The sequence below is a fragment of the Lissotriton vulgaris genome, chromosome 2_1 (assembly GCF_964263255.1).
Source record: "Lissotriton vulgaris chromosome 2_1, aLisVul1.2, whole genome shotgun sequence".
In the NCBI taxonomy this organism is placed as follows: Eukaryota; Metazoa; Chordata; class Amphibia; order Caudata; family Salamandridae; genus Lissotriton; species Lissotriton vulgaris.
In genome coordinates, this window is record NC_141687.1 from 585,137,523 (window position 1) to 585,161,734 (window position 24,212).

The 24,212-nt window shown below is 45.0% G+C and overlaps 1 protein-coding gene across 2 annotated transcripts in view; it reads left to right on the forward strand.

The window, feature by feature from the left end:
• CYB561A3 (cytochrome b561 family member A3) overlaps positions 1-24,212 on the forward strand; it is a 186,720-nt gene that overhangs the window by 98,554 nt on the left and 63,954 nt on the right. For both annotated transcript variants that reach the window (XM_086955609.1, XM_086955608.1), the window contains one exon: positions 13,034-13,235. In XM_086955609.1, coding sequence (XP_086811735.1) covers positions 13,058-13,235 — 178 coding nt within the window. In that variant the 5' untranslated portion in view covers positions 13,034-13,057. The remainder of the gene's footprint in view (positions 1-13,033; positions 13,236-24,212) is intronic.

Sequence of the window (24,212 nt, forward strand, 5' to 3'; positions counted from 1 at the left end):
ATTTTTCTGAATGCTTTTTTGTGGCTACGGAAGACAGTTTAGTTGCTTCCGATCTGGCTGTATTAGCCAATGAATTCCCTGCAACGTGAACGCCATCACGTTGATGACTCAGAGTGTGTATCGCGTGAGTCTTTTGTAGTTCTTTCTGTAAAAGAACTACTTGTTTCCAAAGCATTTTATCCTTGATTGTGGCACCTGTGTCATCCTTATAATCATTTTGAACCCAGCTCTGCAAATCATTATTGTAAGAATTGACGCAAAAATGCGAATCGCACACGATTAGTGTCGGGAATTCACGTTCGGCATTTTCAAGCGCCATCTTTAAAGATCTGATTCCAGCTCGCTGAGCCGAACATTTTCTCAGTGATTCAGTTTTTGTTATTTTCGGTCTGAATTTACCGCAGAGCCAGCAACCTTTAACAATCGCGCAGGCTGCATCGTAGGATTTATCTTCTACATTGTAATGCTGTACAAATCTGTCTGTATAGATTATACAGGAGTACTGTTCTAGAGGGGGAATTTCGATTGGCAGAGGATATTCTTTTTCATATTTTAAATCATTCCGTTTTTTCATGTGTGGGGTGAAATAGTATTTCACGTCTTCTGCAGCAAGAGAATTTTCCCACTGTATCCATTTCGGATCCAGTGACACTGTAGGCAGGTTTACTGGGCTGAATAGTGCCTCGAAGGCGGATTCTGCTGTGAGAACAGTGATCCTTTTGCCTTGTGCTAGTGCTCGTTCTTTCGCTATAGCAGTTTGCACTGCCTTCACAGTATTTTCTGTGAGACTGAATGTTTTTTCTGCTTGTGTGTACAAATGTGATTTGTAAACCATTGGTACCGTTTCTCCTTCATTAGAGGTCAGGTACGTGAATCCGCATCTTCCTGGGATGACCCGGATTACAAGGTTGCGTGTATTGTCACGTGTTTCTAATTTTGTTTTTGCTAACATGTCTGTTTTGCAGTGATCTCAAAATTTCCGTGTGTTTTTGAGTCCAGTTGATTGGTTTAAAATCAGGTTTAATTAATTCGTAGAGAGGTTTAATCCTCTCTGCGAAGTTTAGAATGTAAGTTCTTCCGAAATTCAGGAAGCCTAGAATCGATTGTAAGTTCTTCAGCGTTTTTGGTGCTTGGAGTACAGCGCATTTCTCTAAGAAGTTGTCCGCTAGGCTTTTTCCTTCACTTGATAATTCGTATCCTAAAAATAAGACTGTTAGATGGGCAATCCTCAACTTTTTAAAGTTGAATTTGTAACCCTCTGCTGCGAACCCAAGTATTATGGTGTTCACCCTTTTCAAGTGAGTATCCAAGTCGTCGTCTGTGAGATAGATGTCATCGACGTAAGATAATGCCTCATCATCATATATTTGTAGTAACTCTGTTACTCTGGCTGAGAATAGTCCTGGGCTGTTCTTGAATCCCTGTGGGAGCCTACAGAAATTTTTCTGTGACCCCATTATTGAGAAAGCGGTTAAGTACCTGCTTTCTAGTGCAATATTTTGGCAAAAGAACCCATTAGATATGTCTAATGTCGTTTTGTACTTTTTGCGAACTATGTTATTCATTAGTGCCGCACTGTGCGAATTTTGTACTGCAAATGTTTTGCAACATGAGTTAAGGTGTCTGTAGTCCAAGACTAGACAATACGAATCGTCCGGTTTGGAGACAGGAAACAAAGGATTGTTCATTTGAGAGGTGCATGTTTCAATTACCCCTTGGTATTCAAGTTGATCTAAAATCTCCCTGATCTGTTTTTTAGCTTCTTGCTTAATTGGGTACTGCCTTTGTGCAGTCAGTTGACTTTTTAACTGGATTTTGTGAGGAGGAGAGTCCTCATCCCATCCTACATGATTTTTATATAATGCTGGTGCCTGGGCTACTGCCCATTTCCTTGCATATATATACTTAGTGTGAATTGGAATGTGATTTGAGAAGGCACGCATAATCATTTCTTCGCCATGAGGGCACTCCCTGACAAACTCTGGGGGCCAATCTTTCTCGGCTAACAGGATGTCATAGCCTTTTGAGAGGTTATCCCAAAATAGACCCCTTATTTTTCTAGTCTTATCTCCCTCTATACGCAGTGTAATTTCGTATATCATATGAGGTTCGCTAACTCTGGTGTCTGCAGTTTCTACCTGAATGTATTCATTCGTGTCCACTGTCTCCAGATGACTCATCTGGATCTTGCGAGCTATGCTGATTTCTGCTGCACTGTCTAGATTTGTCTGAGCCCACTCTCCATTTTTCAGCGGTGTCCTCAGTATTCTCGGCATGTTCGATTACTCTAATACTGGCTACCTTCTTCCTTGGGAATTGTAATTTTTTACTTTGAGCAGGTTCCTTGTCTTTGGACTTGGTGTGCTCTTCCCTTGGATCTGACCGTCCTCTTCTTTCCGATTTCTGCGAAAAAGATCGAGAGGGACGTGTATCAATACTTTGATATCTATCAGGCTTTTTCAAGTTATCCCTATTTCTAAGGTTATATCTTTTCTCAGAGTGTTCCCTCTGGGGAGACTGGTGTTCTCGAGTCGGAGTTCTTTCCCTCCGTCGAGGAGACCTTCCTCTGGACTGGAAAACTTTTTCTTTGGGAGTGGACTGTTTATTTCCATCCCAGCTCTTTTTAGGAGTGTTTAGATTATTTTTAATAAATAATTTTTCAGGATTTTCGAGTAGTTGGGGTTTTACTGGTTTCCCACCCAAACTATCTCTACCTAATTCTTCATAGCATTTTTCTATACTTCTGGCAAGCTCAATTGGTTGATCTGTTATATCTGTTTCTTTCAATTTCTGGCGGATCGCCACAGATGCTGCTTCTCCTTTTATGTTGGCTAGTAATATAGCCGAGACTTGCTAGAAGTCTTTCAGTAATTTCATACCAGGTTCTGGACCGTATTCATTCTGAATTTGTTTCAGCACATCCGGTATTACCGCCATGGGCGGAACACCATGTGTTTTTGTGTAAATGGAAGCAAAGACTGTACCCCAAGTGTCACAGTCCTCCACATGTGGTGCGACCCCCATTGGAAGGCAGATAGTCAGAATTCTGTGTTTCTCAATAGGGGTAGTATTCGGGAATACTGCCTCTATTTGAGTAATTTTCTGTGCTAACCAGAAAGGTATTTGTTCCCGTTTTCCAGGAGTTTTTCCAAGACATTATTGTATGTTCTGTGGTGTAATTTTATTTGTGTTCCCCTGATGAGGGGTCAGCTGTGGAACATTAACAGCTGTTTGGACTGTTGCAGTCCGCATTACATATTGGACTAACTGTCTATGTATTTTAATCAGTAATTTCAGCTGTGCTAAAAGTTCTTCTCTTGACATTTTTTCAATGTCTGGATGTGGTGTGTAGCTGGCTAGAACCGGCCACGTTGCTCCCGGTCTACCTAGTGGACCGAGCCTGGTGATGTGATCATTATGTTTTAGGGCGCCTTTAAACCAGAGCAGGTGCTCTTGGTATTTTAATGGGATTTCAATCTCCTCGAAAGGAGCGTACTCTTCCGGTGGTTCCTCTATTTTGTAATAGTGAAACTCGTGTGTTGTAGCATTTGCCGCTGGAAAGTTTATCCAAGAATAGAATACCTCTGTCTGCCGATATTCGTGTGCCTCTATCACGAAAATGACTGTACCACCTCGTGATGTCAGTCCGTTTTCTATAAGTTTTGAAGTTATAGATTTTCTTATGTTTGCCGGGATGATAATCGCCCCCGGTTCATTAATCCCTGTAACATCGGGACCCTGCTGATTCGCGTCTACCGCGACTTCATTGGTTCTGTTGTTATTGCCATTTTCTGACATTGTATTAATGAAGGTTTGCAGAGCAGGTTTCCAAGGAAACAAAGATTAGGTGCACAATATTTTGGAACACTGTATCCTTCAACGTTGACTAAACCAGAAACTTTACATAGGAATCTCTTCCTACTAAGTTCCGGCGGATTTTAACCTTTCACCCACACCAGACGTCTATTGGAGTATTTACGGGAGAAAGGGTCTGTGTGAAAAAGCACGACTGAGTTACACTAACGTCTAGCGTTAGTTTTATCGCCTTAACAAACGTTGGGCGCCATGTAGTGTAGTTCCTATTTTCCCTATAGGCCCTGCGCATTGGAATAACATAAACAGCAGTGTAGACGTAGGACTGCGGTCTTCTAGGTCTCTACTGACTATGTTAGACTTAATTTAGGTGTGCGCCAGCTAGCTCAGAGGTCACTGGAAACTTTCTTGACTGAATAGGAAGTGATCAGCTTCCCTGGCTCAGACAAGAAGGGATTCAGCTTCCGACAACCACATAAACATGACAACTTTGCTCCTCAGAATAAGAGTCAATCTCTAGAGTCGTGTGAAACAATAGACAGCTATTTCACTCAGTCAGTTGTGCAGATTTACTTTCACCAGGATGCAGAGAATAGAGAGACGGGCATTTTCAATTAAAGATATTATTTATTGAGCAGTCTTCCTTCTCATGCAAGAGAAATGAATTGCCACAATAGCAAGACTTGTTATTATGAAAAGTGCGTACAGTAAAAGGAGTATTACCAAATAATACTGTAAAAGCATTGATATGGTTTCTTAGCCATAAGATAGTTAAAATGAAGAAAATATATAATTCATATATACATTGGCTAACGACCTCAACTGGTGCTTCTAACTACGCCTACCCCAGTGTACCTGACCTAAGCCTAATACAAGGGAGGAAGTAAGTAGCAGTTTAAGTTAAGTTGGTTTTGCCAAGAGTTTGTTTCAAGAATTCTCTCTAAGGGTTTAGTCAGCACCGTACCTCTGGAAGAGAATGCGGGAGGTCTGGTATCTCCTCTCAGGACCCGATATCTCAGTCACCCGCAAGGGTAGGCTGGAAACGCCAGAGCTGGATTTTCTCGGCAGGAGAAAAGACAGCATCTTTCTCAGCGCGTCAAGGAGGAGGGGCAGCGTCCGTGGGCTTCTCGCATCTGCTGGGCTCTGCAAGGGGACAGCTGTTCTGCTCCTGTATTCACCACCACAGTGTGCTTGCTTAAGGCAACGTTGGTATATTTATACCTGAAAGGTGCCGAGTTTGACGTAAGTTTTTGGACATAAGACGTCAATAAAGATGTCACTAAGAACTGGTCGTGCTTACAGTGCTCGCAGGAGTTCTATTACTAATCAAAACAAAGCAAGCGGGGCTTTCCCAGGTTGCTGGGGGTTTGAGATGTCGAAAGAACTCGGTGTGCTATCTAGGAATCTAAGGAAGTGGCTTCTGCTGTGTCACGAACTATCATGAACTCCAGAGACGAGTTACTGAAATATGGCTCTGATCGTTATGCCATTATAGGGATATGTATTGATTATAGCCGTATAGGGGCATGAGGTCACAATATTGATCGGGGTCCTAGATAAAACGCAACAGAATAAGCTTGATTGCCATTTTGTTAAGAATCAATTCACACCATATTGGAACTGACAGTTGGCGCAAAGGTGTGGAGGACAGCTGCTTTATAAGAGAGAGAAGATACCTCATTTAAAAATCTGTTCTAGCCTGTTCTGTTGAGTACTTTCTATCTGATTCATTTCACTATTGGTGCTGTACCTATTTGTTAAAAAGTTGTATAGGAACTGTAATCACTTTGAAGGGTTAGACCAGGCAGCGTGTATAGGCATAACCCTGGTTTATTATTTTTCATTCAGTTTACACTTTACATAAAAGAAAAAAAAAGTCCTACTGAGATCTTTATTTACAAAACACCAACCAGCAAGTTTTGTATGTGTGTGTATGTGTGTGGGTGTACACACGTACACACAATTCCACCTACTGGTGTTAGCCAGTAGGTAGATATAGTTAGGAACTAGTTTCCATAGGAAAATCGTTTTTTGTTTTGACAATAACTTTGGCATCGCTGAACGGATCTTCACAAAAGTTTCAAAACTAGTACTCACCTGGGTTCAGCTGCTGCCTGGAAAGTTTCAGGGTGAAACGTCAAGTGCTGGCCAAGAAAAAGGAGAGTCCCAAAATGTGTTTTCCCAATGCAATTTCCAATAGGGATTTTTGACATCACTACAGCCAGAACCGCTGAACAGAATTATACCAAATTTGGCAGAAAGGTAGATCTTGGTCAAATCGTGTGCTTTTAGTGACTTTGTATAGATCAGTTCAGTAGTTTTTGAGATATTAAAGGAAATACTAATTTGTATATCTAAAAGTGGAATCCTTCATGGTACTTTGTGAATCCATGCACCAACAGCAATGCAGTGATTGGGTGGCCACAATCTGAGTAGAATGTTGTGGTTGCCATTTTATAAATCAGGGACAGTCATGAGAGGTGAAAATTCATCAAAAAAGTAATAGACGGGGTCAGGGTAGAGGTACCCTGACCCCATTGGTGCAATATAGGGTTCTGTGTGGGACCCGTGGTGGGCAGGAATATGTGCAGAAACTTTTTTTCATGTACGAGGATTCACAAATCCACTGCAATGCTCAGCGTGGCCCCCGTGTACCACTACCACGGCGGATTCGCAAATTCAGCCCAAACAAATATTCATACTCACTCAGACACTCCCACACCCACTCAAATACTTATGCATCCACCCACAGGCCCACTCACACACCCACTGACGGACCCACTCAGATACTCATGCCCCACTCAGAGACTCACGTAGACACTCACACCCTCTTACAGACCCACTCAGACACCCACTCATAGGCCCACTCAGACACACACACATCAGTCACAGTCCTCAGACACTGGCTCACCTATTCACAGACCCACTCAGACACACATGCACCCAATTTCAGAGCCACTCTCACAGCCACTCATAGACCCACTCAGACATTAACAAATCTACTCACAGAACCACTCAGACACTATTCACCCACTCAGACACTCTCACCAACCCACTCAGACACACACACCCATTGGCAGACCCATTCAGACACTCATGCGGCCACTCACAGACCCACTCAGACACTCACACCCACTCACTGACCCAATCAGACACCCACCCACTCAGAGAACTACTCTGACACTCTTACACCCCCTTCAGACACCCACACACCCACTCACAAACCGATTCAGACACTCATGCACCCCATGACAGACGCACTCAATCACTCTTGTATAGATACTGTTACTCAGAGACACAGACCCACTCAGACACTTGCGCACTCACTCAGACCCACTCAGACAATCACGCCCCCACTCGTAAGACCCATACAGCCACTCGCACATCCACTCACAGACCTATACATGCACTCACACACCCACCCTCAAAGGTTACAGGTTACAATTGCAAAAATGATATTAAGAAAACCCTTAGAAATTCACTAAAAAATAACAAATGTTACAGGGACGTTATAGTTAGGAAATAATTAATTTAAAAACCAAAGGTTACAGGCACATTATAGTTGAATAATGAATGAATATTACACTTATAAAGCTCTAACTTAGCCCAAGGGCATCAAGGCGCTTCAGGGGACTGATGTGCAACCGAATAAAATGCTCATACTGAAATCTTTTTAAAGAGCCAGGTTTTCAAGGCCTTGCGGAAAAGAGAATGTGACCCAGACCATATAAGCCATCAGGGTGAGAGTTCCACAGCTTAGCAGCAGCAGTGGAAAAGGCCCTGCCTCCCCATCTAATCTTTTTATACCTGGGAACTACTTGCATATTCGTGCTAGCAAGTTGAGGTTCAGATTTCACATCCACAACACCATAGAAATTCAGCAGTTATGAGCTACCTATAATTTACGCCCCTGAAATGCACTGCTTATGACCTCCCGTATTACATCTCTCATGACATGGTCATAGGGTTCAGTTGAACAGCCAGGTACTGAGTCCCAGTGGCGGACGGTAACATTTGCAAGTGGTAGGGCGTAAATTGTTGTGACAACTTTCTGAACGCAAATAGCAATTCAGAATTTCGCTCTGAGTTAATGAAACTGTGATATAAGCACAGGTTATTCTGAAATAAATAGAAGCCATGGGATACTGTCTGTAGGACCTACAGTATAGCTGTCAGCAGCATATGTTACGACAGATCCAGTCCATGAAATGGCGCTGGGAAGAGGCTCCTACTAGGGATCCAGTAGGGTTCTAGTAAGAGGGCAAGAAGTAGCACAGTGCTGGTAAATCAAGGAATAAACCGGGTGCAGCAAGAACTTCCCTGAAAGATATGGAAGCTTGTACATTATCCTGTAACTTCTGAGAATTGCAGTGTAACTCACTCGAGGCAAGGACACATCAATTACATTCTTTCGAGAATTATTTTTTGGTTTTTGGTATGACCCATGGGTTTTTGTCAATAATATGTGAGACGTGGATTGAACATGCCAACAAAGAATGGAGGGAAAGTTGACAAATTAAGATGGAAAATATAGTGCTACAAGTCCTTTCATTTTAAAACAAAATGCAACCTCACACTTCAGCCACAGAATGTTATCTGCAAAAGAGTATGTGAGACTTTTAGGAAACGTAACGGTACCGGTAAAATGGAGCCTATTCCTCTATTTAGGCCGTCAAAGGAAGTCTAATAGGTGAGGGTTTATCTTTCAGCCGCGAGAACACGGAAATTGAAAGCATTGATATGTAACGTTGCCAATGCCAAGGCGACAGTCGGATATAATAAATCTGCCTTCCCAGGCTGTTGCCGCCTGCTGCTAAATCCGATATGAATGAAGGCTCGCCATCCCCTCGTTCCACGACATGCCCTATCCGACAGTCTATTGCACGTTGTCTTGTCGAGACCCCTCCTCCTCGGAACCCTTCTTCACACCCTTGATTGAAAGGTATATTTAATATACCTTCTTAGATACATAATGGCTCCGCTGCCGCCCGCCCTTGCATTTTAAATCGCTGAGAGAGAGGAAAATGAAAATATATGCGCGGATATTTAAAAAGTACTGCTGATTCACGACGAGGCCTTTCTCTTTAGCATTTACAGTGCCATCTGTTGCTGCATTTCTGTCAGACTGCTTTTCCGGTCTTGAATTCATTCTTTGTAACAATTTACAAATCCCTACCTGCTTTGATGCTTTCAGAAATGTCTGTGCCCAGAAATTACCGCACGTATTGTTTTTATTTACTGTAATTAGTTTGAAAAGTAAATTTACATAGGACCCAGTAAGTATGATGCCATTGCCACCCACCACCACACACGCACACCGGTCTGTCCGCAGCCCCGCACACACCACACATGCATTCAGTGAGTCAACTACTTACGTGCTTTCATCAGAACTGTCTGACGACACAGACTCTCATCTCTCACACTTCGTCACCAAGAAGACAATGACTGCACAGGCACGACGAGTCACGAGGTCTGACCTGACGAGGTCTACACGCTCACCTCACTCCCCTCGTGACTCTCAGCCACCCACCCACGTGCGGCTCCACCACCATCCTCGTGCGCGGTAAGTCAGCCAATCCTGGCGCAGCATTAACATCGCCACTGCGCCAGGATTGGCTAAAGAGCAGGGCTAATACTGCCCATAATGAGACCCGGCTCCCCCCGGGTCTCTGCCTGTGTGAGTGCTAGGGGAGGAGGAGAAGGCAAGGGGCTACTGCGTGTGTGCGCATGCGTGGGCAAGTCATAAAAACGACTTGTCCTAAATGCGCACACACTACTGCTGCCCTCCCTGCCACGCTGACGCTGACGCTATCTGCCAGCCTGCCACTCATTGCCGCAGGCCCGCCCCCCACACCAGTCCTTCCGCGATCGTGATGACGTCCCGAACGACCTCAAATGCATTATTATGACTATCGGCAGTGTCGGAAATGGGTATGCGCAGTGTCAGTAAAAGTCAGTGACGGTCGTCTATGGCTAGTGGGGCAACGCCCCAACGCCCCCAATGGACGAACCGAGTCCTTTACTGAATTCCAGCAGAGAGGATGAGGTCTGAAAGTGAAGTGGGTCGTTGTTCCAGGACTTTGCAGTGAGGTTGGAGAAGGAGTGTCCTCCACTGTTGCTTCAGTGGATGCAGTGGGTGTGAGCGAGGGAGAGGGTGGTGGAGCGCAGTTGTCTGGAACATTAGTGGAAGTTCAGGCAGTGGTTGATGTATGCTGGTCCTGGTTTGTGAAGGCTTTGTAGGTGTGGATCATCTTTTGAATTGATATCTCTTCTGAACAGAGAGCCTGTAGAGCTTCTTGAGGTGGGGATGATGTGTGTGTTTTGGGAGGTCGAGGATGAGTCTGGCCGCAGTATGTTCTGTATGGTCTGCATTCTCTTCAGAAGGTGTGTGGTGATTCCTGCGTAGAGTGCCATGCCATAGTCAAGCCGACAGGTGACTAGAACTTGAGGGATGATGCGTCTGGTGTTGACAGGAAAGCATTTGAAGATCCTGTGGAGTATGCAGAGAGTGAGGAAGCAGGCAGATGAGACTGCATTGACCTGGCTCCTCAAGGTGAGCTTTCTATCCAGGATGATGCCAAGGTTGCGGGCATGATCTGTTGGAGTGGGTGCGGCTCCTACTTCGGATGACCACCAGGCGTCATTCCAAGGGAAGGTGTTGTTCCTGAAGATCAGTACTTCCGACCTGTCTGTGTTGAGTTTAAGACAGTTGTCTTTCAACCAGTCAGCGATGCTTGTCATGCACCCATGGAAGTTGACCCTCGGGGGGGTTTCCAGATAGCAGGAGAATGAGCTGAGCTGGGCGTTGTTGATGTAGGATATGATGTTAAGTCCATGGGTTCTGATGATGTTGGCTGGGGAGGTGGGGTAATGTAGGTGTTGAACAGTGTAGGGATGAAGGATGAGCCATGAGGGATGCCGCAGATGATGATCTTAGGTCCTGAGGTGAAAGGTGGTAGGCGGATTCTCTGGGTTCTTCCAGTGAGGAAGTAGGCGATCCATATGAGGGCATCTACGTGAATTCCAATGTGGTGCAGCCTCTTGATAACGGTGTGGTGGGATATGGTGGAAAAGTAGAGGAGAATCAGGGCCACTGTTTCTCCCCGGTCAAGGAGGGTTCTTATGTCTTCGGTGGCAGCAATCAGGGCAGATTTGTTGGTGTGGAATCCAGATTGGGAGGTATCCAGAGAAGATTGTTGTTCTCCACGTGTTCCTTAGGTTGGCGGTTGATGGCTTTCTTGAGGACTATGGTGGGAAAGGGAGCAGAGAGATGGAATGACAGTTCTTGAGTTCACTGGGGTTGTGGAAGGTTTCTTGAGCAGGGGTCTCACTACTGCGTGTTTCCATTCTTTGGGGAAGGTGCCCATGGTGATGGATGCTTTGAGAATGGTAGTGACCTTGTTGCAGATCATCTTTCTCCCAAGGTTGAACATTGGGTGGGGGCAGGGGACCGAGGGAACTCCTTAGTGAACAGAGGCCATGATGGTTGTGGTGTGTAGTGTGGTGAGCTGATCTCAGATGGTCTGGGTTTGCGTCTGTGGGAGTGGGGTGGCTGAGGCTGTCGGCAGCGGTGGGTTGGGCTTTGAAGTTTTTGTAGATGATGGCGATCCTTTTTGTAGAAAAAGTCCACCAAGGGGTCGCAGATTTGTTGGGAAAGGTTGAGGATGTTTTTGGTGGCTGCCCAGTTTCCACCAACCATAACGATCTACTCCGCTTCCATGCCACGCACACACACACACATGGACATTCTATTAGATAATCATTCACTTTTAACCTTCCAGACACAGGCTCAGTCACTTTTAGCCTTCCAGAAACAGGCTCAGTCAGACATACAAGGAATAGGAACACACAGGATTCTACACAGTATATGCTGTCTTCTAGGACTGTATAGCACTCTGCTACATGGAGAGGAGGAAGGGGCTGCATTGAAAATGTATTGTGTTTTTACATTAATTGTCTTAAATGCAATAAGTAGCACCAAAAGTAACCCACCTTTCTTTTATCCAGAACAGCCTTTTCACAAAACCCACAGATGCCACAATGTTCGCATTTTATGTAACAAATGATATAAAAAAATCCATTTTACTGCTCTTCTTGCAAATGAATGCTAGTATCAACGGCAAAGTTAATTTAAGCTTCAGATTCATTTCTTGAAAAAGTTAAGTAAACCTGAAGTTTAAAAAAATAGCTTTTATTTCAATTCCAAAAACATATTTTGGGAACCTTATTTGTGTATTGCTCTTACAGTGCCTTTCCAGGTAGTCCAGTTTGGATTACCATATTATTGTAACTAAAATAATTACCTTTAAAAGTATGAAAGAGGGTCAATCTTTAAGTCCTCAATGAGTGAATAGTCTTCAAGATAGATTTTGGGCATGAATATGCCGAGAAACCTGCTAATTCTGCAAGGAATTCATTCTCTAATCATCGTTCTCATATTTATAGAAATGCATCTCTTGACTTATATACCTAAGCTCTTTATTTAAAAGACTTCACCAGAATTGCGCACCTCATCCTTTGATTTTAAACACCTCCTCTTGTGAGTTCTTGAATTGTGGAGTTGGTGATACTGTAGGTGTACCAAGCATTAATGTCACATTCTGAACCCAGGATATGTTACTGAGCTTCTTGGTCTGCTACATGTAGGAGATAATTACACCAGTTTTAATCTACCCGTGTCCCTAAGATGTTTCCCCACACCCTACGAACGCTGTTCGCTCTAGCAGCCCATAAACTACTTTTTCTCTAGTAGCATTGCTTATGAATGCGCCCTAGCAGCCAGGCAGTCCGTTAACCTGACATATAAATGCTTAACCTACTGTAGATTTTTTCCTTCCAACCGAGACCTTACCAAACTATCTGAAGACTACTACTTTAGGATCCCTTTCACTAAAAATATGTCTGCGCAGGTGTTTCTGATTTTCACCCAAAACCTTCTATTTGCTTCCTGCCCCACAGACTAGCCATTACCTTTCTCTCTGTTCATATTTATCTCATTGCCTCCCCTGCGATATACTCTGTTCTGTTCTGTACTGCAGAGGTCTAATTCTCTCCTTCAAAGGACCCTCCTCCTACTCCTAGAGAGGTGTATCCCTACATTCCACCCGCTCCCCAGTCCCTAAATGTATCATTCCTTTTCCATAGATCTCTTCCCTAACACTTGTCTTTCATGAACTCCATATCCTGAAGACCTCTACTCACTAGTTCCATTTCTCCACAGGTGCTGCAGTGTCACACCAGGAAGATGAGGCTCTTCTCCCTCCTGTACCTCCTTGTGATCCTCCTGGGCATTCTGTGTGTGTTCCTAACCGTGTTCTGGGTCCAGCAGTGGCGTGGTGGCTTTGCCTGGGATGAATCAGGAATGATGTTCAATTGGCACCCGGTGTGCATGGTGACTGGACTTGTGGTACTCTACGGAAACGGTAAGTAGCAACTGGAACTTTCAAGGAGGATAGAGTAGCCAGTGTCAGATAACTGCCACCAAGCATTTATGCATGCTTTCAATCCATAACCTCTCTAGTGCTCTATATTTTGTACTCTGAGACAGTCTGCTGCGCCAAGCACCTCCTGTGCTAGCAGACCACTGGGTGTATGCATACCCATTATACTTCATGGGTAGCAATAGTACAATTGTTTAAAAAAGTTATGATAAGTTAGATACAAGGCAGAATTTGTGACATCATAGTGTTCCAAGGGAGCTTTTGTGGCAAACTCTGGTTAAATAGGCTTTTGGTGTGTTATGGAGGGAACTAGTACAGAAAGTTACATGGCGGTGTACATACTGATGGAGATAGTATTATAATGTGGCACTGGCTTGGTGGGTGAGACAGCATTGTGAGGCCAAAAGTGAGGCCAGTTTCAACAGTACCTGCAATGACTGATTCATGTCATATACAAGGAGAAATTATGATGGTGGTGTGTGGGTTGGTTGGCAATAGGTGCTCTTCTGCTAACTTTTTGTCACATATTTAGAGGAAATAGTTCCACCATTTGCACTGAAGCAGGGTCCATGTCCACGGGTGTTTGTTGCTTGGAAAGATCTTTAATAATGGTGAGTAAATCAGATAGTAGTAGGGTGGTAGTGGGAGTCTTGCAGATAATTGGAACAGAAGGCTTTTGTTCATACTGTCATTTTATGACCTTTTTATAACCAGCCGAATAGATCTTTGTCTTTATGAGGAGGTGTGGGTCCAGTTTCTTTCAGCCTTATGAAAGATGATTTTGAAGACTCTGAAGGGAGAGCACTGAGGGTACCCATTTCGGTGCTTGGATTTGGTCTCATCAAGCATAGCAAATGTGTCTAGGTTGACAAAAGGTTTATCATTCTAGGCATCACGTTGCTACTCTTTGATGGCAAGAAGAAGAAATGCTTCACTGTGTTGAGCAACAAGAATTACAGTGAGAATGAATGAGAAACTGGGGCATTTCGGAGAGTTTCACTTTAATATAGGTGAGGGAAGAAATGATCACTCAAGTTTCTTCAATGATGTTGTGATAAGTGTTGGTTGGTCTCGATGCAAGCTCAAACAAACACCAGCCAGCTTGGAATATTTTGGGCGAAAATCTAGTAAAAAAGTAACAGGCTGGGTATGTTGCAGCAATGAGTTGGGTGAAACTAATAACAATGAGAGGGGTGAGTATGGCAGATATTGCTGTGCTGGAAATCTAGTTGTTGTTGAGCTGAAAGTAGCCTAGGATGTTGAGACAAGAGAAACAAGCACTGGCGTTGCCAATAGGTCTCGCAGTAGGAAAGTTGGAGCTATTGGTTTTGTAAATGACAAAGCCCTTTATGTTTTTAAAATGAAAACAAAAATAAAAGGCATTATTATTTGCAATTGTAATAGCTCCAAATTTCCTACTGCGAGACCTATTGGCAACGCCAGTGCTTGTTTTATCTGGCACCCCTCACTATGGAATTCACTCACCACGCCACTTCGGCATGAAACCATCTATAAGAACTTTCGCAAAGGTCTTAAAACGTGGTTATTTAACCAATAATGTTTTCTCTCTTTTTCTGCGTTGGTCCGAGGGCACCGGGAAACCTCCGGGTAGCTGTAATAATAATAATAATAATAATATGTTGTTTCAGTCTATGAGTAACCACGTCCTGACCTCTAGAATGCACTTATAAGGAAAAATGTCAGTTTTTAACAGGCCTAATAAAGCTGTAAAGTACACGGAAGCAGAGAAACATGTTGGCCATTCATTGAACTGAGCACATCACTGCCACTAATTTTTAACTATGTGCACAATTTAGAAGCCGTATAAGGCACCATGCTTGAAACGTTCTGAGCTTGTTTTCATTTTAGCTACAGAACAAACGTAAACCTCTTTCACAGGCTTACACACGGTTTACCAATACTGTCCTCTGACCCATCAGGGTAAGCTGTAGACAGAATGAAGTTCTCTAGGGTGGAATATGAACTGCGTTGTTATAGGCAGGGACAACATTAGGAGCCAGTCGTAGGAATAGACCTACCTTCCTTAGGAAAAGGAGGAAGCTGATGAAGGGATACAGGGGCTTAGGATTAAAAGGTACCCACTTTATGAACTGCTGGGGTGTTTCTTCCATTCCATGCACCTAAAAACACTCAATCTAGTGGATACTCCAATCTGTGAAATTTAAGGTACAGTCGGCATCACTAGAACCGTCAAACAACGGAGAGCTTGCATGGTGATTGAGGCCCAGATACTCAAGAGTTTTGGATTTTATAATAGTTGGGGTGACCTCGTGCTCCCTCCCCACCACTAGGCATTAACACATTTGCTTTAGACAGTGGCATGCCTGTGGTTCGACTGCATGTCTCCTGGTGCACAGATTACTAGCCCTGTTGCATAGTCTGCACGACCACTGAAAGTAAAGAGAGGAAAGGAGAGAGAGAGAGAAAGAATGAGAGCGCAAGAATGAGAAAGAGAGGGAGAGAGAGAGAAAGAGAGGATGAGAAAGGGAGAGAGAACGAGAGGGAGAGAGAAAGAGAGAGAGAAAGAGAGAGAAAGAGAGAGAGAAAGAAAGAGAGAGAGAAAGAAAGAGAGAGGGAGAGAAAGAAAGAGAGAGAGAGAGAAAGAAAGAAAAGAGAAAGAAGGAAACAAAGAGAAAGAGAGAAAGAGAAAGAGAAAGAGAGAGACTGGCCCTCTCCAGGTACATAAACAGCCCAGGCCTGCAAAGAGCAGTAACAGGCAAATGGCCAGCCATCACCCATGGGTTATTAAGGCAGGCAGCAGCAATCTATCAGGACAACACTAGGGCATACATCTTGTGTCAAGCATGGAAACGATGCATTGCAAGGGCACAGGCTTAAGGTGCTGCAGAGACCTACATGGCTAACGTGTTGAGAAATGGTTGTGCACAAGCTCACTAGAAAACATTTCTGGATGCTTCATTGAATTGTTACATTGAGGACGAGCATGAAATAAGGGAATAAAATGATAACTTGAAACAAATGGCAGGGATAGTTGCATCATGTTAAAAAAATGAACATTTCTCTGCAAAATATCTGTAATAGACTCCCATGCATCACCTACAAAAAAAAAACATTCAAGGAAAACAGGATTTAAAACTATCTGTTTCAGAAATATTCAAGGTAATCAGGCCAAGAAGACCCTCTGCAGAACATAACTGGTTCTATCATGTGCCCTCCTGAAAGGATGGGACCCTGGGCCCATGCTTTAAACCGTCTCTGGGCCAGTGCTCACAATGACCAGTTTCTGGACCTCGCATCACCCTAGATTAGTATGACAAAAGAGCCAAAACAAATGTTAGGATGCCAGTTTCACGTGCAGTCCTGTCAGGCACTCGGGCAAGGGTATGCGTCTGTTTAACAAGCAGGGCACATTCATGTTCCAACAATTACGAAAAGACTAAAGAACAGTTTTAGAGCAGGGCTGGTGCTCAGTCATTCCACGAATAATGCAGATTCCCTTGACATTTATATGTCGCCTATTGTTGTGATAGGAAGAGCGTGTGCCGTGTCCTACGATGAAAGGGTGGGTGGCTGGCTATGATTGTTTTAGGAGCAGTGGGCCTCACTGTGCCATGAGGACTGCTTAATGTCAGCTTGTGATTAGTGCATTTTATCCTCACGAGCCTGGAGTATATCGTCGTGACAGATGGAACAGTGCATCATATTATGAAAAGACTGGAGCCTATTGTCGTGATAGTACTAGTGCATATTATTGTGACAGGGCTGCTGCCTATCGACAGGGTAGTAAGAATGCACCTTAATTTGACAGGACTGGTGCCCATCGTCCTAATGAGGAAGAGAGAATGTATAGAAACCCGAAATAGAGGATAACTACCGCACCTAGAGGGGCGGGAGAAAGTGGAAGGTGAAACATTGAGAAAGACAAAAAGAGATAAACAGTTAAAGCAGTAAAATAGAATATACAGCGGCATGGATGTTAAAGAGTTAGTGGTAAGTAGGCAGGAAGAGAAAGAGGAAAATAAAAAAGAGAGATGAAATAGAGAGAAAGAAAAAATGAAATAGAGGTTACGGGGAGGCGACTAGGAGAAAGACGTGCAAAACTGCAGAATTCGAAGGGGGGAAACAGAGACGTCGGAGAGTGACTAAGAAAGAGGCAGAAGAAGTGAGACAGGATGGAGAGAGGGTTAAGGCCGAGGAATAGGAAAGATATGCACATGACGAAAGAGAAATTAGGGTAGACTGAAAGGAAAGAGGGGGGAGAGAAGGTCACAAAAGAAAGACTGGCAGTGAAACAGAGGCGGAGGAAACTGAGGAGGCAGAGTGCGAACACAGAGTAGAAAGGCTTGTGGGAAAAGGCAGATTGCGATAGGAAGGAAAGGTAATTGAGAGCTTGAAAGCAAAAGGTTAGTGAGAGACTGCGAATGCAGGCAGAGGATACACAGGAAGGGTGGAGAATCCGGAAGAAGAGAGACGGGGAATGGGGTAGACGTGGTATGGGGAATAAAGAGGCTAAAGGAAGGAACGGCATTAGAGTGCATAGAAAAAAAGTACGGCCAGCCAGCCATGAATAATTAGGGGAGGAGAAGCCGCACAGCACACGCTGGGAGAAGCCCTTTGATGTGCTGTGCGGCCGTGAAAAAATGCAATTAGGAGGGAGGGAGGGAGGCTGATGTGCGTGCTTGTTTGGTCACGTGAACTCAAAGAAAACAGCAAGAACGAAACCCTTGATTTGACGAGCATTTTGAGCACTTGAATTCTCGCTCCGCTCAATGCGCTTGTGCGCATTGATAGGTCGCAAGACCTAAAAAATACGGAGTAGCACAGGGGAACTGAATTTAAAGATTGTGTGAAGGGTGAACGATAGCTGTGAGTTATCAAATGATTGCTATTTTTCCACCTGTTTTGAGTAATGTAATCCAGAGGAATGAAAGGCCTCCTGTGGGCCTGAGTTCATATGCAGCAAGGCTTCCAGAAGGTATAAGATTGAATGCTGACAGAGTAATCCTGTCTACCGCCCAAATTACTTTTTCTACGAATAAAGTGGAATTTTATTGTTTAGATCGGACATGTCGCTTCTTGAAATATGACCTCAAATCCCTGACAGATATATACACATACAAAAGGGAAGTAGGGAAACGTGGGGGAGTGAGGTCATTATAGCTGCACTGCTGTACCGTCTGCCACTGTCCTGGGTTGGACACAAGCTGCCCTGGAAGCTGCTCCACGCTGGACTGACCATGGCTGCCTTCATCCTCTCATTTATAGGCCTCGTAACAGTGTTTGCGTCCCACAACAAGCATTAGATCTGAAATCTGTAGTCGCTTCACAGCTGGCTGGGCCTTGCCGCAGTCCTGCTCTTCTCAGGAGTTCTTGATTTTTCTTGAGAGGGAGAGAAAAAAAATCCAATATCTCTTCATCCACTTTCTCATGTGAAAATGCCCCTTTCACATTGCAAGCAGTTTCACATTTGAATATGGCATCAGTCACATGAACAGTTTAATGTGAAAACACTCTCTCCGATTGCCCACTCTGTACCCATTGTTGTGTGACAGCTCTAATTCCTTATGACAAATGTCAGTCACGTTCTCTGGACATGGTGTGACCCTATATTATTTCCCTTGGTGTGTGCCCAAACACTCTCGCCTGTCTCTTGGTATGCCCTTCTCGCCTGTTTCTCGGTATGCCCTTCTCTCCTGCCTCTTGGTATGGCCTTCTCTCCTGTCTCTTGGCATGGCCTTCTCTCCTGTCTTTTGGCATGGCCTTCTCTCCTGTCTCTTAGTATGACCTTCCCTCCTGTCTCTTGGTATGCCCTTCTCTCCTGTCTCTTGGTATGCCCTTCTCTCCTGTCTCTTGGTATAGCCTTCTCTCCTGTCTCTTGGCATGGCCTTCTCTTCTCTCTCTTGGCATGGCCTTCTCTCCTGTCTCTTAGATTGACCTTCCCTCCTGTCTCTTGGTATGGCCTTCTCTCCTGTCTCTTAGTATGACCTTCCCTCCTGTCTCTTGGAATGACCTTCCCTCCTGTCTCTTGGTATGCCCTTCTCTCCTGTCTCTTGGTATGCCCTTCTCTCCTGTCTCTTGGTATAGCCTTCTCTCCTGTCTCTTGGCATGGCCTTCTCTTCTCTCTCTTGGCATGGCCTTCTCTCCTGTCTCTTAGATTGACCTTCCCTCCTGTCTCTTGGTATGGCCTTCTCTCCTGTCTCTTAGTATGACCTTCCCTCCTGTCTCTTGGAATGACCTTCCCTCCTGTCTCTTGGTATGCCCTTCTCTCCTGTCTCTTGGTATGCCCTTCTCTTCTCTCTCTTGGCATGGCCTTCTCTCCTGTCTCTTAGATTGACCTTCCCTCCTGTCTCTTGGTATGGCCTTCTCTCCTGTCTCTTAGTATGACCTTCCCTCCTGTCTCTTGGAATGACCTTCCCTCCTGTCTCTTGGTATGCCCTTCTATCCTGTCTCTTGGCATGGCCTTCTCTCCTGTCTCTTAGTATGACCTTCCCTCCTGGCTCTTGGTATGCCCTTCTCTCCTGTCTCCCGGTATGCCCTTCTCTCCTGTCTCTTGGTATAGCCTTTCTTCTATTTCGCTTGATAAGTGCCTCCTCGCCTTCTTCTTTTATTTATTTATTTATTTTGAAAGTTTTATATAGCGCGAACAAGATCTTCGCAGATATCAGAGCGCTTTACAGAGGGGGGGGAGCATGTATACGCAGATACATCAATCAAGTTAACAGTACATTGAAGTGATATCATAAAACAATCAAGTAAGTCAATTTCAAAGTCAACCTAAAAATACAAGGGTTCGAGCAAGTAGTACAGATGAGTCTCGAGTCTTTGTAGTTTATCCCCAGTAGTGGTTCAAGTGTATTTAGCCATAAGGATTGCTTTTACTTCTCTCTTGAAAAGTATGGTAGAGGTGATGAGCCTTGTTTCAGGGGGGAGCGAGTTCCAAATCCTGGGGGCCATTCCTGAGAAAGAGCGTTTATAGGTTTTTTCCTTGCGGAATCTTTTAGGCTTTAGCAAAAGATTGTTTGTGCCTCTAGTGTTTCTGGAGCCTCCAGAAATCGTCAGCTTCTGAGCGAGGTATCTAGGTGAGCTCAGGTGGACAGCCTTGTGGGTCAAACAAGCGATTTTCAGGTGTATTCTGGCTTCAAACGGCAGCCAGTTCAGTGATTTGAAGTCAGGGGAAATGTGTGAGTGTTTTTTTGATCCAGTGATAAGTCTCGCTGCGGCGTTTAGAGAGGCTCTTATGGGTGCCGTAGTAGCTAGGGGGAGACCGCAGAGGGCGGTGCTGCCGTATTCTATTCGAGGTATGACTAGTGATTGTACCGCAGTTTGGAAGTCTTTGGCTGGAAGGAAAGGTTTAAGTTTCCTAAGGGTGTTGATTTGGTAGTTTGCTCCCTTAGTTGCTTTGTTGATGTGTTCCTGCATGCTGAGATTGGTGTCAAGTGTTATGCCCAAAGATTTCGCTGAGTCCACGATGGTGGGTTGAACATTGAGTGCCGTTAGGTCTTTAAGCCACATTTGTGCGGTAGTGATCTTCGCGGGAGGTGCGATCAGGAGGAACTCTGTTTTAAGGGCATTGAGTTTGAGATGATTAGCGGCCAACCAAGATTGGGTGCTTCTGATCGTTGAGTTCAAGAGCGTGATGTCTTTGGGTGATTGTAGTTTGAGATAGAGTTGGGTGTCATCAGCATACATGTGGAAGTGTACATTGGATTCTTGCAGCAAGGTGGTGAGAGGTTCCATAACTAGGTTGAACAAAGTTGGGGCTAGGGAGGATCCTTGTGGTACGCCTAGCGATACAGGTCTTGGTGCGGACATCAAGTTGTTGCTCTCGAATTTCTGCGACCTGTTGTGCAGAAAAGAAGTGAACCATTTGAGCACAGTTCCAGATAGGCCCATTCTTGTGTTTAATAGTTCGAGTAAGTTCTCATGTTTGACGGTGTCAAATGCGGAGGAGAGATCAAGGAGGATGAGGAGGCAGGTATCGTTATGATCTAGGATTTGGAGGGCGTCGTCGATTATGTGAATCATGGCAGTTTCCGTACTGTGATTGGCTCGGAAGCCTGATTGATGAGAGTTGAGAAGATCAAATTGATTAATATGTTTAGTCAATTGTATTTGTGCGCATTTTTCCAGCAGTTTGGCAAGAGTCGGAATGTTGGTAATGGGACGGTAGTTGTTTAGGTCAGAGGGGTCGGCTGTAGGTTTCTTTAGCAAAGGTGTTACTTGTCCAACTTTGAGGGAGTCTGGAATGATCCCTTGTTGAAGTGAGCTGTTAATAATTTTGGTCCAGAGTGGAAGGAGCGACGGGGTAAGGACTTTTACAGCGTTAGCAGGAAGGGGGTCCGTGAGGTGATTGGATGGTTTCAGAGTGCTGAGCAGTTTGCCAATTTCTTCTTCCGTGTAGGTGACAAAGGTTGACCAGGTTGCATTGTTTTTTGGTTTAGCGGGTGTTATGCAGTGGGGTTTGGGATAGAGGCTTGCGTCCATGAGGAGATCATTCTTTATGTTGTCAGTTTTTTGGTTAAAGAAAGAGGCGAAGTCTTCGCAGGAGGGAGCTTTGCACCTAGTGTTGAGAGGTTGGGGTTGTTCTTTGGTTTGTGTTCGGATAAGCTCAAACAGCTTTCTCGGACGATTTTTGGCTTGGTCGAGCTGACGGCTGAAGAAGTCTGATTTTGATCGTTTTATTTTCCTGAAGTAGGCATTTCTCTTTTTCTTCAGGTTTTTTAGGTTCAATGCAGAGGGAGCTGATCTCCAGGAACATTCTGCCAATCTCATGGCGCGTCTATCGTCATTGAGACTCCCGTCATACCAGGGATTGGAGATTTTTGTGGTGGCTTTTTTTAGCTGCAAGGGTGCGACTTCATTAATTATTGCGGTCATATTGTTAAGATAGTGATCAGTCAAGGATTGGACGTCCTTAACGCCAGCCGGAGGAAGTAGTAAGTTGTAGCTGTTGGGGGGCAGAGAGTTTGAGTTTAGTTTTTTCATGTCTCTTTTCCAGACTTTGGGCCTGGCGGATTGAATAGGGTTAAATTTAACTTTTTCATTGATGAAGAACGTGATATGATGGTCCGACCAGTCACAGGGTAGTATAGATTCGAGTTGGATAGAGGCCTCTTTGGAGATGATAAGGTCGAGGATAGAGCCTTTCTTGTGTGTTGGACTGTTGCAAATTTGTGTAAGGTCAAGGGCGTTGAGGAAATTCTTCAGACCTTTTACCACCGCATCATTATGATCGTTCCAGTGGAGGTTGAAGTCCCCAAGGTATATTTGTGTGAGTTGCCGCCCGGAGTTGGTTGAGATCATGTCCATGATTTGTTGGGAGAAGGTGAGGTTGTCACCGGGTGGGTGGTAAACGCCGTGAAGAGTGCAGATCGGTTTGCCCTCACTGATAATATCTAGGCTGATGTATTCACAGGACGATGGGGAGGGTAGGGAAGGGGAAGATACTTTCAAGACAGAGAGGTTGCTCCTGTATATACATGCGATTCCGCCACCTTTTTTATTGCCAGACCTGTCAAGTCTAGTGATGAGGTAGTTGGGGGGAACCAGAATGTCCATTATAGGTGTAGAAGATTCTGTTAGCCATGTTTCAGTCATGATGATTAAGTCCAGATCCAATTTTAGGATGAGATCGGCGATTGCGGCGGAGTGTCTAGCAGCTGATCTGCAGTTTAGGAGAGTGCATTTGAGACGGGGTGTGTCGAGGGTGGAAGGGTGTTCTAGGGCGAGGGGGACTTTACTCAGGTTACTATGGATAGCGACTCTGTTGTTCAGTGTGGGGGGTCTAAGGGGATTGGAGTGAATCGTAGGTATGGCAGTGAGAGTGTCGGGTGTGTTGCTAAGGGGAGCTAAGTCATAGGAGCGGAGGAGGGTGATTGTGTCTAGGTCCGATAGAGGGTTGCAGGAGCGATGGGGGCGGTTTTCACGATTGTGAACAGGGATTGAGGTCCAGTGCGGTGGGAGTCGAGTGCGAGAGTTCGCCGCCCGAGTGGAGGACCAGTTGGGAGGGGAGGTGATGGTGGAGGCGCGTGAGTGGTGTCTGGGGTGTGTGCTGAGTAGTTGTTTGTTGATGTGAATGTCTTGTTTGATCTGATGGAGGGTGTTGGGTGGGGGGTGACTGGAGTGTGATAGACAGAGTAGTTGTTGTTTGATGCTGTACATGTCTTCTTTGAGTTGTAGGAGGGAGGCCGTAATGTGGTCCACTGTGGGACATGTGTTGGAGGTGGGGATGGGAGGGTCAGGCATGGATGACATAGGGGAGAGGTTGGTGGTGTGGATGAGAGTATTGGTGGTGGGTGTAGAGTGCAGGGTGGAGGATGGGCGTTTATTAGTGGTGAAGGGGGTGGAAGTTGGGTAATGGATGGTAAGACTGGGGGGGGTAGTGGGATTGTAGATGGTTCTATTTAGAGAGGGTCGAGTTGAGTTGATGGAGGTGGCGTGTTCTGTGTGATTAGTTAGTGGGAGGAAGTGGGGGCTGAGAATGGGTGGGGATAAAGGGTGGGGTTTGCCTGTGTGTGTGTCGGTCAGATGTTGATCTAGGATAGGCGGGATGCGGGTGGGAGCTGTGGTATCAGGGGTGAGAGGAACGGGGATGAGGGCTGGTGTGTAGGTGGAAGGGGTGTGGTGGTTGTTATAAGAGGGAGAGAGATCTATGTCTGTGCTTGAGGGATGTGGGGTAGCTACGGTAGGTGGGAGAATGACTAAGGTGCCGTAAGTAGAGGGGTGGTGCATGTCTTTTTGGGTGGGAGGTGGTTGGTGTAAGAGGGTAAGTAATCTATGTCTGTGCTCGACGGGAGTAAGGTAGATACGGTAGGTGGGTGAGTGACTGGGGTGTCGGGAGTAAAGGAGAGGTGCATGTTGTTTTGGGGTTGGGCTAGGTTAGAGTGAATGCGGTTTGAGGCTGCGGTGTCAGGGGTGACGGGAATGGGTGAGGTATGGGAGGGTGACAGGGTGAGGTTGTAGGGGGGGGAGGGGGTA